The 16,951-nt window shown below is 46.8% G+C and overlaps 1 protein-coding gene across 1 annotated transcript in view; it reads right to left on the bottom strand.

Annotated features, from left to right (window-relative positions):
• The window catches only part of UPF1 (UPF1 RNA helicase and ATPase), a 3,097,516-nt gene that overhangs the window by 900,236 nt on the left and 2,180,329 nt on the right, over positions 1-16,951 (bottom strand). Inside the window, exon 17 of the mRNA XM_044054826.1 lies at positions 5,552-5,716. Coding sequence (XP_043910761.1) covers positions 5,552-5,716 — 165 coding nt within the window. The remainder of the gene's footprint in view (positions 1-5,551; positions 5,717-16,951) is intronic.

Here is a 16,951-nt window from a genome sequence, read left to right as displayed (position 1 = left end):
GTACCAGACCACTGACATGTCTGTCTGGATTGTAATTGTGTCCCGAGGCAGAGTCTCGTGGAAGTGCTGCAACGCTAAAAGCACCGCTCTCAACTCCAGGACACTGATGTGCAAATGAGATTCCATCTCTGACCAGGTACCTTGGGCAGTTCTTCCCTGAAAAAGCCCCCCCCCCATCCCATCAGGGAAGCGTCCGTAGTCACCGTGGCTATGGGAGGGGGAAGTACAAATGGTCGACCTATTGTCACCTGGTGACTGTTCAGCCACCAGAGGAGGTCCTTCTTGCAAGCGTCTGTCAGTAGGATCTTGAAAGACATTGCGAACAGTTAAGACCACTGGGTGAAAAGCAACCATTGGAGTATCTGCATGTGCATCCGTCCCAGAGGAACCACTATGAGGGTAAGCTGCCATGGTGCCTAAAAGTTTTAAAACCTGAAAGGCAGGTACTCTCTTTTCGTTTAGCAAGCGGGACACCAGATTTCGGAGAGAGATAACTCTTTCTTGAGGTAATCTAACCAATGCAGTGGTGATGTCTAGATTTGCTCCGACAAAGAAGATATGCTGCGATGGCAATAAGGCAGATTTTTCGAAATTTATGGTTATTCCTAACTGAGATTGATTGTATGATCCCTGGAAAGAATGAGTTGATGCCTGGTGGTAGCGGACAGGAGCCAGTCATCCAGATACAGAAAAACCCAGAATCCTAGACGCCGCAGGTGAGCAGTAACCACTGACATGCATTTGGTGAATACTCTGGGGGCTGAGGTGAGACCAAAGGGGCAGTGCTCGAAATTGGTAGTGACTGGCCCCCAACCGGAAACGGAAATAATCTCTGGAAGGTCTGGCCATTTTTATGTGGTAGTACGCATCCTTGAGATCTAAAGAGCACATCCAATAGCCTGTTCCCAGGAATAGTAGTATCGACTGAAGCGTGTCCATCCGGAACTTTTCCTTCTTTACAAAAGCGTATAAATTGCTGAGGTCTAAAATGGGCCTCAAGTCCCCCGTTTTCTTTGGAACTAAAAAGAATCTGGAGTAAGTTCCGGATCTTATCTGGTCCGCCGGGACTGGCTGGATAATTCTTTTTTCTAGCAGCTTTTGTATTTCTATAGCTGCTTGATCCCGCAGAATGGGTGGAACATCTGGGGATTCTTGGTCTGACTGGTGGGGATTTTGAAAATGGGATGATGTAACCTCTGGTAACTGCGCTTTGCACCCACGAATCTGATGTAATCCCTCGCCAGGTGTCTTGGTACAAAGCCAAGCGACCCCCGACTGCCTCCAGAGTAGGACAGTCGGGCTTCCTCTCACGAGCGCTGATAAGGCTTGCCAGAGAACTGCTCCCTGTCACCCTGGTTTTGCGGACCCCTTCTGCTGCCAAAGCGGCATCTTCCATTAATGCTCCCTCCTCTGCCCCTGAAGAGGGGTTCACTATGTGTGTTCTGGAAAGCTCCTTGGGACTTCCGGAACCACATTTTTCCACCTTTCTGCCCTTTGGGGTATGGTCTAGTAGGGGTGGAAAAATGGACTCCTACGGCAGATACAGTCTTTCCTTCCTGCTCACACCTAGTGAGAGTCTCCTTGACTTGGGGCCCAAACAAAGCAGAGCCATCAAATGGGGTGTTGACAAAGGAAGACTTGAAGGCTTCCGCAAAGGAGCATAAGCGCATCCAGGACTGTCACCGCAGAGCTATCGCTGAACCTACTGCTTGACTCGACCCATTGGCTGCACAGGAAATGAGCCGCATGGATGAGTTGACAATGGAATTAAGAGTAGAAAGCTGAGCAGTCACCTTCTCAGAAATAGCTTCATCTGTGTTAGAGTATCTCCAAGTTCCTGGAGGAGATCTCGTTGAAGACGAGTAAAATGGGTTAAGTAAAGCGATCTCATGGCAAATGTCGCAGAACTAAAAATGCGTTTCCCATATCTGTCCATAGTCCTAGAATCTCTATTAGGAGGATGGACAGTAGAAGAGGTCGCGGACATCTTTCTTGGTGGCCGCCGCCACCACCATGGCATCAACAGGGACTCCTTTAGTGAGGTACAATTTTGTCTCGAGGGGGAAGTGATTAACTTACTGGGCCTCCGAGGGACTAGTTCCATGGAATCAGGGGACTCCCAAGCCCTTTGAGCAACCAGATCCATTAGTTCGAAGGGCAGAGTAACCCAGGAGGTGGAAGGTTGAGACCCAAAGGCCTTCAGGAGCACCAACTCATCCTCAGTAGGGGGTAATGGACTGCCAAATCACCCTCTGTTTCAGTATTTCCAGGATGTCTGCAAAGGAGACGTCATCCGAGGGGGACCATGGGGACCGTTCTGATTCCTCTAAGTCGGTGTCTGATGTCACGGTTTCCTGAGGGGAATCCAAATGCCTCCTCTTGCAAATTCTCTTGCTGGGGACCTCATCAGTGGGAGTGTCTGGTGAAGTCTCAGTAGAGCAGGGGTCACCCAAAGGGGTTACCTGAGGCTCTGGGTCTCGACGCTTAGTAGGAACCTGCGATGTAGAGGCAGGACGCGGTATTTTAGGGGAGGAAGAGGAAAGACCTGAGGAAGTGAGTCTTGGCAGACATTACCCTCCTCATGGCATCGAAGTCCCGACCCAAGGACCCCGCCTGTTCCGAGGAAGAAGGCAGCTTCCCCGGTGCAGAGACCAAGGGCTCCGAACTAGAGGATGAAGCCGAGCTCATCTGTGCCGAGGCCCCGAGAGGAAGGGTTGGAACAGACGCGTTGGTTCGACCCCCCCTCAGAACCGAGAGATCGTCGGCTCCGAGACTCTTCGAACGGCACCAAAGAGATCGGGGTCGACGGAGCCGAAGTCATTGGGACAGGACTCGGCTCTGCGGGTTCCACAACCATCAGATCTTCCGCCTCTGGCTCCGAAGGCCTAGGTAAGCTCGGAGGAGTAGTCATAGGCAAAGGGATGGTAGTAGGAACCGAACCCAGTTGGGACGAAACCTAAAGTAATTTGGCCAATGCCTGGTTCTCTAAAAGCCGCTGCACCACACGATTCACATCAACGTCTGAACAGGTCCTAGAAGAACGGGTCGAAGGGACCGAAGAAGCCACAGATCTAAGTACTGGTGACTTCAACACCTCTGACACTGGCCGAGCTCAGAGGGTTGGTTCCAAAACATCGGTTCAGTGCACAGCTCCGATGACTTAAGAACCAGCGACCGCAACTTAACAAAGGTGCTCGGAACCGAGGGCCTGGGTTCAGAGGACACCCCTGAAGACTTCGACCCTTTCGAAGTCTTGGAGGTCTGGTCAGTCTTATCCAAGGCTTCCTGAAATTCAGGTTTCAACAGTCCTCTATCAATTAGCTTTCTTCTTCTTTCAAGTAATACCCTGCCACTAAAAGAGTGTCAGATAGAACAATCCTGCTGTAAGTGCACAGGTCCTAGACAATAAACACAGGACAGGATTGTCCGTAATAGACATTTTTTGCCCACAGTCGCACCTCTTGAAACCTGACTTCTGTTTCTCTTTTTTATCAGACATATTAAGCAGCACACAATTATCAGATCCGGGATAACACGAAACAAAACATTACTATAAGGAGTTCAAAACTGTTTAACTTTGTACCAGCACACAATTATCTAAATATTAATAGCAAAAAGCACACTATCTAAAGACCAAGTATAAGGGATAGGGAAATCAAGTTGACAGTGCCCTGTTCAACTATAGGAGTGAAGCACAGAAGTGCCTAGACGAAAAAGAGGGCAAGGCCCAAGAGCAACCACTCCAACATAAACACAGCTAAAATCCACACAAGAGGGACACAGTCCTAAAAAAATAACAGGAACAGATTATCTATCAATTAGAATATTAACTGCATGAAAAATATGAGTACAAATTGTCAAAAGACAGAAAAAAGAATTATACTGGCCCAAGCTCTCTGGAGAACTTGCGATCCATTGCAACGGCAAACTAGATCCGAGGTTAGACAGAGAGCATCATGGGATAGGTACTGTGCCACGAGCTACTCAGAGATCTTGAGCTTGGAAAGTGGCCGGCTCGGAGCCGTACCCACATATAAGAACAAACGGCGAGATTGAACAACTTCACATCGCATGTTTTTGTTTGTGCTTTCTCTTGAGAGGAAGGCCTAACTCTAGGCTGGGAAGGAAGGGCTGATGTAGGCCAAGACTCTGGACAAAACACTGGCAAAACCTCAATGGAAGGGGAAGGTGAGGTACTATGAGAAACGTTTGAAGGAGCTAACTGCAGTTCCCCCTTAACATGCATAATGGACGCCTGTGATACCTCTGCAAACATGCTGAAGGAACCATCCCTAGTAGCTTCTAAATCAGTACCCATTGAAGATGGAGAAACCAACACTGTATGTACCTCTGGCCCTTCAATGGCCTCGGGAAGACATCCAGGATCAGAGGTGCAGCCAAAGATTCAGGATTGTGGAGTACCTTCCATACCTAGTGCTAGTTCTTTAGTCTCTAGTTTTCCAGATATATATTAAGGGTAGGCAGATGACTGCGGAGAGTTTTAGGGATGAATGTCTGACATATGGCACAGGCCTTGTAGTTGTGATCAGAACACAGACAGAAAAGACACTGGTGGTGGTTGTGTGTGGAATCCGTCTTCTGCAGTGGCACCTGCCCTTTTTGGATAACATTAACCTCTAACAAGCATGCAGTAGCAAAAGCATAATAAAGTTTTCCCCAATGGGGCACTTATCTGAACTTTAGAAAAACTTTTAGGTGATCAGGCAAATGGTGGAAACTGTCATTTGGACTGGTGCAGAGAAGTTCTGAGGATGGTACATGCAGACATCACTTTTACAGTCAACATCAGCTCCATGTGCAATGTTGCATGCACCTTGCAGTACCTTTAGTCTTTGGTATACTGGCCAGACATTTGGGTCGCCTAGGCAGGGATATCCTTCATGTTATGAATACTGTAACATGGAAGAGAAGGACATCTCCAGAGATATCTCCTTGGCTAGACAGGTGGTAGACATTTGCCAGGTTAAAAAAGGCAACAGACAGCAAAAGGAATAGGTTACTTACCTGCTCATTCTGAGTCACAGCCTGGCCCGATAGACTCCAGAATGCTTTGTATGCATGCAATACATTGCAAGAAACAACTAAAGATAGTCTGCTGTATGCTAGCCTTTATACCATATATGCGAAGATGCCCAAGGTAAAAGTTGACATTAGCCTGGGGGTGTGTGTGTGTGTGTGTGTGGGTGGGGGGGGGGGGGTAAACTGCTCTAAGTCTAGCTGGACTCCATACTTCAGTATTAAGCAGAATTTCAGAAAGTAAGACTGCAACCATGAAACACATGATGACCATCACTCATTCTCATCCCAAGTTCACTTGCCAGACACAGGCCACACAGACCAGAACAACAGTGACAACATTTCTGTGGCATGCTGTTTAAATTCAATGATTTTAATGTATTGTGGAAATCGGTTAAAAAAAAAAAAAAAGGGTACATGATAAAAAGCAACTTTCCTACTCAATCCACCTCTGTCTGCTAAAGCCATTTTTCCAATACCTTCCAAGAAATAAACTAAGAAATGTGAAGTATTTCACTGTACCTGATATAGTTTTGTGTGCAGAGAGCCACTAAATTGCATGTACTGCACCAAATATGATCTCTGACCTTCGTAAGGAGTTATGATGCCTATCTGATCTGGTTTAGCACCTCCTTTCAACAACTTTGTTGTAATCTTCTCCACATTTGCAGCTTCAGTCCTGACAAAATAAACATAATTTCAGTAACTGCAAAAAATCAATTTTATTAAACTGATAAAATGTTTTTAGTACATGCATATGCAAACAGAAAATATACCCTTATGGGACTAAAATAAAAAGCAGAAGAGATCAACTCAAGACAGTTTTGCCAAGGGACTTTCGCTCAGTAATGCAGAAAAAGCACAAGTTTTGACATCTTCACACTCCATCTGAAAGATGGCTATGAAGTCTTACACACCGCACAACACTTTCCCATAAAGGACAAGAAATGCTCATTACAACAAAGATGCTGCTTCTAGCAAAGCTATTCTCAAAACATTTAACAGCTACCAGTGTGTGTAAGGAATGTGAAAAAAAGTTGGACCAGTTTTAAAAAGGGCACACACGACTCAATTTTCTTTGATTTTTGAATTTACACTTTAAAGTACTACTCTCTCCTTCCCTTTGTAGTTCAACTAAACCGCCACTAAAAAACGGCTAAGTAAATAAAAATTAATGTAGTGCTTTTGCGTGAAAGGACTTCAACCTCCCTGATTTTGCAGTCTGCTTCTGCCCTTGGGGTTGACATCCATTAGATGGTGATCTGTCACAAAAAAGTCCTGGGCAAAACCCTGGAATTTTCCAAGTCATAGCTCACCTCCCCCTTTTTTGGTTTCAGGAAAAGGTCCTTTGTTGGATTCTTTCACTTAAGATCCAAAAATGGTTGAACTGTCAAAGGGGCATTGATGAAGGATGTCATGAAGCTTTCTGCAAAGTTGCATAGCTGCATCCAAGCACAGAGATGGACTGCAGTGCCAGTGTCCACTGCCCAGGATGTACCATCAGCAGCATTAAAAGGATGATGCATGGATACATTAGTCATGGACTAGACTGGGAGGTAGACAGCCAATACTCCACTGGCTTTTTGGATGTTCGAAGGTAGGTTAAGCTGTGAGGGATTTTGACAACTCCTTTGTGAATTCCCTCTGTAAAAGGGTCATGTGAGCCAGGTACTTCAGCACTGAGTGCAAAGGTCGCTGAGGTGAAAGGAAAGTTGTGTAAAATCTTACCATAACCATACATGTCCCTCTCTTCCATGTTGCAGTATTCTACTAGTGGGTTTACCCTTCTTCCGGTCAGCTTGTCCGGCCAGGTTTCCAAAGCTTTTCCAGTCCCTCATAGTGCATTGGATATCTGACGTGGAGGCAGTTTCGTGGGCCATAAAAGTAAAGACTGCAACACCAGCCCTCAGAACATACAATAAAGCCGAAGGTGGAGCCAGTCCTGAGGGACATAGCCTGTCCCGTAGCCGGGGAGAGCAAGTGAAAGGTTAAGAAAGGGGATGGTGGGAGGGAAGGAATACTGCAACATGGAAGAGAAGGAAATCTATGGTTATGGTAAGATTTTACACAACTTTCCAATGTTGCAGTATTCTACAGGTGGGTAAATACCAAAGCTGACTACAGGTTGTGGGGTGGCCTGGTAGAGGACTCCAGGAATCCATGCAGGATAGCCCTGGAAAAACCTGCCCTGACACTGGAAATGTGGTCCAGTTTGTAGTGTCTGGTGAAGGTGTGCACAGAGGATCAAGTCTGGAGTTAGTGTCCAGGCTTATGAAAAAGCCACCAGAAGAGGCCATAGCTCTTGTGGAGTGGGCCCTGACATTGCCTAAACGTGTCTTCCCATGGTGTGTGTAACAAAAGGAGATAGGCTCTGGCAATCCAGGCTGAAAAGTGGCAGGCAGTCAGACACTGCCTGCCCTGTCTGGAAAGGAAGGCCTCTGGCCAGAGGCTTGAGTAGTCCTTGGCTGGGCCATTTCCTTTCAATGCCTTTCTTATAAATTGCGTTTTAGCTGGGAAGTTCCTCTGGAACTTTGGGAATGGAGAGACAAGGAGATGCTTGAGATCTTGAAGCGCTTTCCCTTTCTGCTGGAGACACTTGAAAAGATCAGCCACCTTAACACCAAAGAGGGCCAAATTGTCCAAGGGGGCATCCAGGAGCTTGGCTTTGAAGTCATCAGGGAGGGGCTGCAGATGTAGATAGGAATATCTTCTTAGCACGGATGCTGATGCAGCTGACCTAGCTGAGGCCTCAGCTGCATCGTATGCTTACCCAAGGGAGTGCTTGTTCACTTGTGAGACGAGCCTGAGTAAGGAAGACAAGAATACTTTAGCAGCACAGTCAGGAAATGTCATTAAGCTCTTTGGAGGCTTTGTCCAGAAGAGCCAGAGAGTACTTGGCCATGTGAGACTGGTAATTTGTTGCCTTAAAAGCTAGGGTAGAAGTACAAATCGTTTTTCCCAACCTCTCCATGGCTTTGCTGCCCTTATCTGCAGGCAGGACAGTGGTAGTAGGGAGGAGTGTGGATGCCTTGTCCATAGAAATAGAAATAGTGGCTGGGTCTGCTAGGGCACTTGAATAGGAATTTATCTGAATAAGGGAACCTGTATAATCTGTCCACCCTTCTAGGAGCAGGAGGTTGGCAATCAATTAATTTATGCCACAGCAAATGCATCCAGGAAGGCTGGTTGGAAAGGTGGGATAGGTAACAGTTTAGGTGATTCCATCTGAATCAGATCATACAATCTTTTTTGTGCTTCAGACATGTCAGCATTCCCACTTAAAGTGTTCTCTCATCAGGTTAACAGTGTCCCCGAAGGTTAGGTCTTCTACTGGGGAATCTGGCTCAGCAGATGCCTCTTCAGGGGATCCATACTTTTGGGAAGACAAGGACAAGCAGCACTCTGAGGAGTCAAGACAGTTCCCTCCCCTCTGCAGGTTGGCTCACAGTCCTTTCAGGTAAGGAAGGCCTAAGGCTGAGAAGAGGTGGAGCTGCAAGGGTGAACTCAGAGGAAGGCCTGAGGGCCAAGAGAGCATTGTAGAGACTCTGGCCGAAGCCCTGCCAATCAGTTAAGGCCTCCTATGCCGGAGAAATATGTCTGGTCTTTTGTTTTTTCTTACAAGACCTAACCGGCATCTGGCTGGTCATAGGCCTGGACGAAATCATTGGAGTGGCGAAGCCCGGGTCCGAAGCACAAATCGAAGGTAGTGATTCCACCTGGAGCAGGCACCGGTACATCCTCCCCGGATGTGTAGTCAGCTCTAGATTGTGCTGCCTCCTGAAAGGTACCTGCTGTATCTAATGGTGGAAGCCGGGTCCTCAGCCAAGCTGACAGCGGCTACAGGTTGAGGAGCAGCAGCGGGAGGTGCAGTGGAAGGAGTAGGCCGCATGGACTTGGCCCTCTTCCTTGGTGGTTTGGATGGGACATCGGAGGCGGCTTCTATACCAAGAGCCATCTGTCTTAAGCATTGTTTCTCAAGGTAAAAGTTGAGAGCTTGTAAGTGGCAGCAAAGGGTCTTGGGGACAAAAGATTTACAGATGGTGCAGTTTTTGTAACTGTGATCCCTACCCAGACAAAAGAGACACTGGTCGTGGGTGTCTATGTGGAATTTGACCAGAACTGCACTTAATCTTACCAGACATGTACAGACTATAAAATTACAGGATGACTGAAGAAAGTCCCCAACGGGGTACTTATCTTTAATGCGAAACAGATCTGACATCCGCGAGTAGCAGGAACACCTGGTGTATGGCTGGCAGCAGAAAAGTTCTGAGGGCTGGTGCGTGCAGAAGTCACCTTTACGGCCCACATACCTGCCTCCACGTCAGACATCCAACGCACGATGAGGGACTGGAACAGCTTTGGAAACCTGGCCAGACAAGCTGATAGGACGAAGGGTAAATCCACTAGTAGAATACTGCAACATTGGAATAGAAGAACACTATCCATTTCACAAATCTGTCCAAAGCCCAATATCCTTCCATTCCTGCTGACAAATTAGATTTATTAGTTCATCAGCAGGTGGAACTACACAATAGGTAGAACAAACAACTCCAAATATCTCAAGGAGCCCCGATTCCTCTGGAAAGGGGGATTCGTGTAGAACACCCTCTCTGTTTCATTAACTCCAGCATATAAGCGATGAGTCTCAGACGAATCATGCAGAAACCTCTCCTCTATCAAAAACTGGTGTCTTATGTGACTGACACTGGTGATGAGTGCAAGTGTCTTCTCTTACAAGCCAGCTTCCTCGGTCCCTCCACTGTGGAGGCCCTTTGGGGGAAGGTCAGAATTGGACAGGGTGGCTCATCTGGTGAGACACTCCCCGCAGGCTGAACAAAGCTGTCTCTGTTAATCAGGATGAAATTACATGGAAGCAGGATCCACAGGAGGTGAAGACACAGTGGAGTGAGATAGAATTACTTCTTCCCTGGCCTGGACAGACTCTTCTCAAATGCAAACTCAAAAGATGAAATTAGAGAAGTGTCCCTCCCCAAAATGCAGAAGTGGAGTGCCTCTGAGTCTTATATGACCCAGTTCCAAGAGACAACAGCACTAAGTTGTCAGGCACCAAGGGGCAGGGATGCTTCAAAGAACTTCAGAGTCAACCCCGATCCCTGACTTCAAGATGCATCTCAATCTGACATGACCGGAGCAGAGTGAAAATAGAGTTAAAGTAGAAAATCATGTGTGCTCCAATGTGGGCGCTCTATGGGGTAGACTGAGGTCTGTAGGCTTTGGATCTGAAAGTTGGACCAGTACTGGAGAAACCAATGGCGGGGCAGTAAAGACCATGCCAGGAGCCACGGGGGGGGGGGGGGGGAGTTGGTGCTGTGAGGAATCCCAGCTGAATGTGTCCAAAGAAGCTTCCACATCACTTTATTGACATCGACTTCCAACAGACTCCTCAATTAGCAGGAGGACCTGAAGAATGAAGACACAAATGGTGGCATAAAAGAAACTATAGTTGTGTAAAATCTTACCATATCCATAGATGTCCTTCTCTTCCATGCTGCAGTATTCTTGGTGTGGGATTTCCTGCCTCAGGCAACCCATATGTCGGCTCTTATACAAAAGCTTCAGCTTGGTTGCTGTAGCTGCATGGGAAGTCACACTCTGGGCCATAAACCAGGGGTCTTAAATGTGACGTCTGCACGCACAGACCTCAGAAGTTGAAAGCCCAGTAGGACAGTTCGAAATAAAGTAGCAAGTGATGTCAACCATAGGATCAAAGTGCTATTTGGTGGCTGAATTGGCCATAGTGTAGGGTATAATCACCAGGTGACCTAAGACAGGTCAATAGTGAGAAAGAGAGGAGGACAGAAAAGGGGGTTAAGGTGGGTGGAAAGGAATACTGCAACATGGAAGAGAAGGACATCTATGGTTATGGTAAGATTTTACACAACCATTCTATGTCCTCCGATACCTATACTGCAGTACTCTTGGTGTGGGAGAGCATCACAGCTTACATGGAAGGAAGGGAGGAGGTAGAAGTAGCTGATTCCACAAAGTCCTGCAGAACTGCTCTGGCAAATCCTGCTCATGCTCTGAAAACATTGTCTAACTTGTAGTGTTTGGTGAAGGTGTGAATGATGGACCATGTAAGCTGCTTCTAAGATGGATGCCGTGTCCAGGCCCTTTTGGAAGGCTTTGGAGGCTGCCACTACTCTGGTAAAGTGAAGCCTTTACTCCCTGTGGAAGTTTTTTGCCATGGTGTGAGTAACATAAGCAAATATTTTTCCTTATCCAACATGAGATGGTTTCTTTGAAGACGGTCTTGCCCAGGGCCCTGGGGTGGAAGGAAACAATAAGCTGATTGGATTTTCTTATGGAATTAGGTTAGTCTAGGTAAAACCTTAACTGTCGGTGTAAATCCAGGGAGTGGTGTATCCTCTCACTTTCATTAGTGTGAGAGGGGAAGAAGGTGGGTGAATGAATAGATTGGTTTACGGACAAATCGTTGACTACCTTAGGCATAAAAGAAGGGTTGGTCCATAAGGGTCACCCCTATCCTTGTGGAAGGTAGTGTATGGAAGGTAGGCCATTAGAACCTGCGACTCTAACACCCTTATGGCTGAAGTCAGAGCCACTAGCAGTACTGTCTTCCATGTGCACATTTGCAGAGTAGCAGTACTAGCTGGTTCAAATGGGGACTGGGTGAGTTTTTCCAGAATGAAGTTCAGGTCCCAGGGTGGAGGGATGGGTTTTCTTGGTGGTCTCATGTGCACAACCCCTTTCAAGAATAGTTTGACATTGAGCCTGGCTAGTGTGGGGAGGGGTCTAGTGGCAGGCAGGCTGAAATAGCTGAAAGGTGGACTTCAGTGAAGAGTATGAAAGTACTGTCTTAATGAGTTAACACACACAGGCAAGCACTAGGGGTGGATCTGCAAGGCATGGATCCCTGGCCTTGCCCAGACACCATTTGGAAAATCTGTCCCATTTAGGTAAGATTTCCTTGTAGTAGGTTTCCTGGCCTCCCTCAGGACTGAGAGCATGTCCTCGGAGTAGTGGTACCTAAAGGGAATTAAAAGTTTATCACCCACAGTGTCAGGGCCAACATCTGCAAATGTGGGTGAATGAGGGATCCTTTTGTTGTGTCAGAAGGTTCATCTTGTGGGATAACTTGTGGTGATTGCCCTTGGCTAGAGAGAGAAGTAGGGGGAACCAAGGCTGCCTTGGCCAATAGGGAGTCACCAGCAAGATTTTTGGTTCGTCTCCCCTGATTATCAAGAGTACTTTTTGAATTAGAGGGAAGGGTGGAAAGGCATATAGAAACCACCCCTTCCATGAAATGCTGAATGCAGCTAGCATCCATGCTAGTAGAGAGTGATTCTTGATGCAGAAGGTCTGCACTTGTCTGTTCTGGGGGGAGGCAAACAAATCTACTTGGTGTGCCCCACTGGTGGACAATGTCTAGAAAGACACTCCTGTCCAGCATACATTTGTGATTTGGAGAGGATACCCTGCTCAGAAGATCTGCTTGTTTGTTGCTCTGCAAAGGGATGTAGGATGCCTGCAGGGACAAGTTGTGCTGAGAGACCAGGTCCCAGATTAGTAAGGTTACTCTGCAGGAGGTAGGCTTTTGTCCCTTCTTGCTTGTTGAGGTACCACATAACTGCAGTGTTGTCTGTTAGGATTAAGAGGGCACCTAGTTGTAAAAGGGGAAGGAAGGCTTTCAATGCCAGCAGAACAGCTGCCATTTCCATCACGTTGATATGTTGGTTCTTTATGGACGAGTGCCACTTTGCTTGTACCTTGCAGCTTGACACTGTAAAGCTCCCCATCCTAGGTCTGATGCATCTGTATGCATGAACTGGTTTGGGGTGGGAAACTGCAGTGGAAGGCCCAGGTTCAGATGAATTTGCTGAATACACCATTTTAGTTCTTATTTTAGGCAGGGCAAGTGGGTAATTTCTTGCTGTAAAGGATGTTGGTGTTGTGACCATACATTTTTTAGATACCAATGCAGCTTTCGCATGTGCATTCTGGCTAGAGGTAGCATGGGGATGGTGGCTGCCATTAAGACACAAGATTCAAAGGAATTGCCTTGCAGTTAACTGTTGGGTCTGTAAAAGGCTTTTGAAGTGCGTGGACAAGAACTGACTTTGTCATGGGGAAGAAAAGCTTTCATTATGTCTGTTCAGATCCTGCCGTGCAAAAATGTTTTGTCTTGTTCTGAGGTCAAGGATGATTTTGGGATGCTGAAGGTAAACCCCAGTCTTTGAAGCAGGGAAATAGTGAACTGTAAATGGTTTTGGAGAGTTTCCTTGCATTCTGCTACAATAAGGATGTTGTCCAGGGAAGGGTAAATTTGAATCCCTTGTATTCTGCAAAAGGTTATGACCGGTGGCTGGCATTCTGTGTACTCTCTGGGAGCAGTGGAGAAACCAAAGGGCAATGCAGCAAATTGAAAGTGAGAGGAAAAAGTAAGAATTTTCTGTGGGAAGGTTGTATGGGGATGTGCAGATAGGCTTCTTTGAGGTCGAGTGTGGCCATGAAAGCTTGGGCTGGTAGAAGAGGGAGTAAAGTCTGTAGGGACAACATTCTGAAGGTGGGAACCTTTAGGAATAGGTTTAGAAAGCAAAGGTCTAGGACAGGCCTCCATGGTCCATCTTTTTTGGGGGACATGAAACAGTCTTGAGTAGAAACCTTTTCCTTCCTGCCCTGTGAGGACAGGCTCTATAGTTTCCAGGTTCAGAAGGTCTTGCAGAATCCAAGGGAAGCGGTGTCTTTGATTTCTTTGGGGAAAGGGTATGCCCCTTAAAGGGGGCCCCTCTCCAAAAAAGGAAGTATCCTTTTTGAACTATAGCCAGAACCCATTTGTTAGTAGTGATGGTTTTCCAAAAGGGGAGGCAGTGGGAGAGGCAGGCAGACAGAGGAAGATGGGCAAGGCAGTCACGTATTGTTGGGTCCTCCTCTGTCTTGAAAGGGCTGTCTATAGTGGGGGGCTATGAGACAACTGGCATGGAAGAAGTTTGCCTTCTGATCCCCCTTCTGTATCTGGAAGAGGAAGGTCCAACAGAGGAGAGTTTTTTTTTCTGACAAAGGTAGTTTTTGCAAGGTCATTTCTGTAAAATTTAGGAACAGAAGACACAAGAAGGTGTTTGACGCCCTACAATTCCTTACTATTTTCTTGCAAGTTTTTAAAAAGGTCTGCTGACTGTTTACCAAACAATAGGTTAGGGTCTAGAGGAGCATCTAAGATGTTGGGCTTGATGTCCTCTGGTGTTTGTAGGCATAGCCAGGAATATCTCTGAAGTACACAGGCAGAGGCTGCAGACCTTGCAGAGTCTCTACAGCATCATAACTACATCTAATGGAATGGCTGGTTACTTGGGCAGCCAGGAACAGTTTAGATGCCATTTCAGATACAGTGGGGCAGTCAGGAGTAGCAGTCAGTAGAGTAGAGGCTTTGGAGACTAGGTTCAGAGCATACTTGGTCATATGGGTTTGATAATTGATGGCTCTGAAGGCCAGCGTGGAAAAGGTGTAAACTTTCTTCCCAATTCTGTCCATAGTTTTACTGTCCTTGTCAGTAGGTAGGAGAGAGGCAGATGGAAACTGTCTGGACTGTCTGTCTGGTGATACTGCAATCATAGCAGGATCAGCTAGGGGTGGTATGACTAGGAACTTCTGGTCATCAGGCACTTTGCAGGACTGGTTCGGCCTCTTAGGAGCAGGAGGTTGCGAATCTGGGGATTTGGATGCTGAGGAAAAGGCATCTAGGTAAGCAGGGAAGACAGGAGGTATGGCAGAAGGGGAGAGGGATTCCACATGCAGTAACTCAAAATATCTGAGTTTCATACATTTGTTAGGTGTCCTATCTGAAGTATTTCTTCATTTTTGCAATGGTCTCTCCAAAGGTGCTATCCTCTGGAAGGGAGCTCCTTTCGATAGATTCTTCATTTGGGGAGTAGTATTCCTGGGGAGAGGTTATTTGAGAGTCATATGAGATTGATGGATTCATCTGAAGATGAATAATAAGCCTCTTGCTCTTCGTCCCTGTCTTGAGTAGTGAGAAGAAGAGAGGTGGTGGAGGCAGGCGTAGGGTTGAGGAGAGGAAGGACAGATGGAACAAGAGGATGTAGGCATACTGGTCATGAAGGTCTGCATCAAAGAGGAGGTAAAGGACTGCCAATCAGGTAGGCCTTCAGTGGCTGTAGCCAGATATTTGGTTTTCTGTTTCTTTTTTAATGGAGTAGCCTTAAGCGAAGGCCTGGAATCCAGTGCATGGCTAAGGGTTGCAGTGTCAAGAAGAGGGATCCTAGTCAGTGGCCCTGCTGTGTTTGTTTCCCCCTTGACATCGGTTGTAGCCGATGTCTGAATAAGCTCTATGGACGTGCCAGTCAACTGAGAAGCAGCTTCCTCGTAGGACGCCAAAGTAGACGGATCTAACTGAAGTCCCTCAACTCCTAGATCGGTAGCTGGCAGGGTGTCTGAAAGAGGAGAGGCAGTGGAAGTGGGCCTAGGAATATTTGTCTTCTTCGCGGAGGTTAAGTCGGAACTTCCGATATGGGATCCATCCTTAAAGCTATATATTTTTTTTTTTTGTTAAGTCTCTGGTTTTCTACGTACAGATTAAGGGCAGCCAGACGGCTGCGCGGAGTCTTGGGTACAAAGGATTGGCAAATTGAGCAAGTGGTATGGATGTGCCCTCGGCCTAGGCAAAAATGCAGCGGTCATGTGTATCTTCATGTGGTTATCTGGTGCCCACATTGGTATTTACCCTTTTTAGCTGATAATGGCTAAAGGTTAATACAACAAACCAAGCATTAGCTAGAAATCAAAGAAAAATCCCAGCGGGGTACTTAGCTTTTAGACGTCTTGTAGTGAAGGAGCGAAGCACACAGTGCAACGGTCGTCTGCGCCTGAAAAGTTCTGAGGTCTGTGCATGCAGATGTCACATTTAAGGCCCCTGGTTTATGGCCCTGCATGTGACGTCCCATGCAACTACAGCAGCCAAGCTGAAGCTTTTTCTATACGAGCCGACGTACAGGGCGGCTGAGGCGGGAAATACCACACCAAGAATACTGCAACATAGAAATAGAAGGACATCTAAACCTTACCTGCAAAATAAACAGGCCATGCCTGAGGGACATGTGCATGTCTCACAGGGTCCCCTTCTCTGGGGCAGACTTCAGAGTCATGTAAAACAGATTTCAACCTGCACTTATTCAAGCAAAACTTGGATCACTGGACAGGGAACTGTAAAAATACCCGTCCTGGCACCTATGACTACTAGTGAGGGAAAGAAAAAGTAGAGTTTTGTACCTACCATAAATGTAGATGTTCGAGTGTTCACACTGCTGCAGTCATCACACTCGGGTTATCTGCCAACCTGTACCTGGTAACATTAGGCCTCATTCCACCAGGGCTACAGCAACATCAGCAGCCTTCCTCAGACGGGCACCAAGCAAGGATATTTTGGAAGCTGCAAGTTGGAGTTCAGTGCACACCTTCACCAAACACGACCACTTACCTCTATACTCAAAAACCAGCGCTGGCTTTGCCACTGTAGTTTTGCAGGGCCTACTAGCTTCTCCAAACCCTGTTTAGTACCAACCGCCCAGCCTGTGATGACTGCAGCAGTGTAACACGATGAACACATTGTACAGTTTTGTACCTACCATAAATTTAGATGTTCCAAGTGTTCACACTGCTGCAGTCCAGGTTACCAAACCCACCTTCCCCTCTTTTTACCTGGGTTTTATCTATAGCTCCCTGTTTATACAATCTCTAAGAAGTATTTCTATATGGTGTATTTGCTTAAAGCTGTAGCTATTGTTTTCTTCTTATGTAATTTTTAATGAGGATTATGTATTGCCTTCCTATTTGGGGGCAGCTGACATCTGGGGCAAGAAAAACTGAAGAAAATGGCATCGGCTGCCTCTTTTATACCCCTGTCGCACTGACG

This window comes from Protopterus annectens, chromosome 13.part0 (assembly GCF_019279795.1).
Source record: "Protopterus annectens isolate FY-2018-M chromosome 13.part0, PAN1.0, whole genome shotgun sequence".
In the NCBI taxonomy this organism is placed as follows: Eukaryota; Metazoa; Chordata; order Ceratodontiformes; family Protopteridae; genus Protopterus; species Protopterus annectens.
Note: the sequence above shows the minus strand (reverse complement) of the source record. Positions and strands in the feature narration are given on the sequence as shown.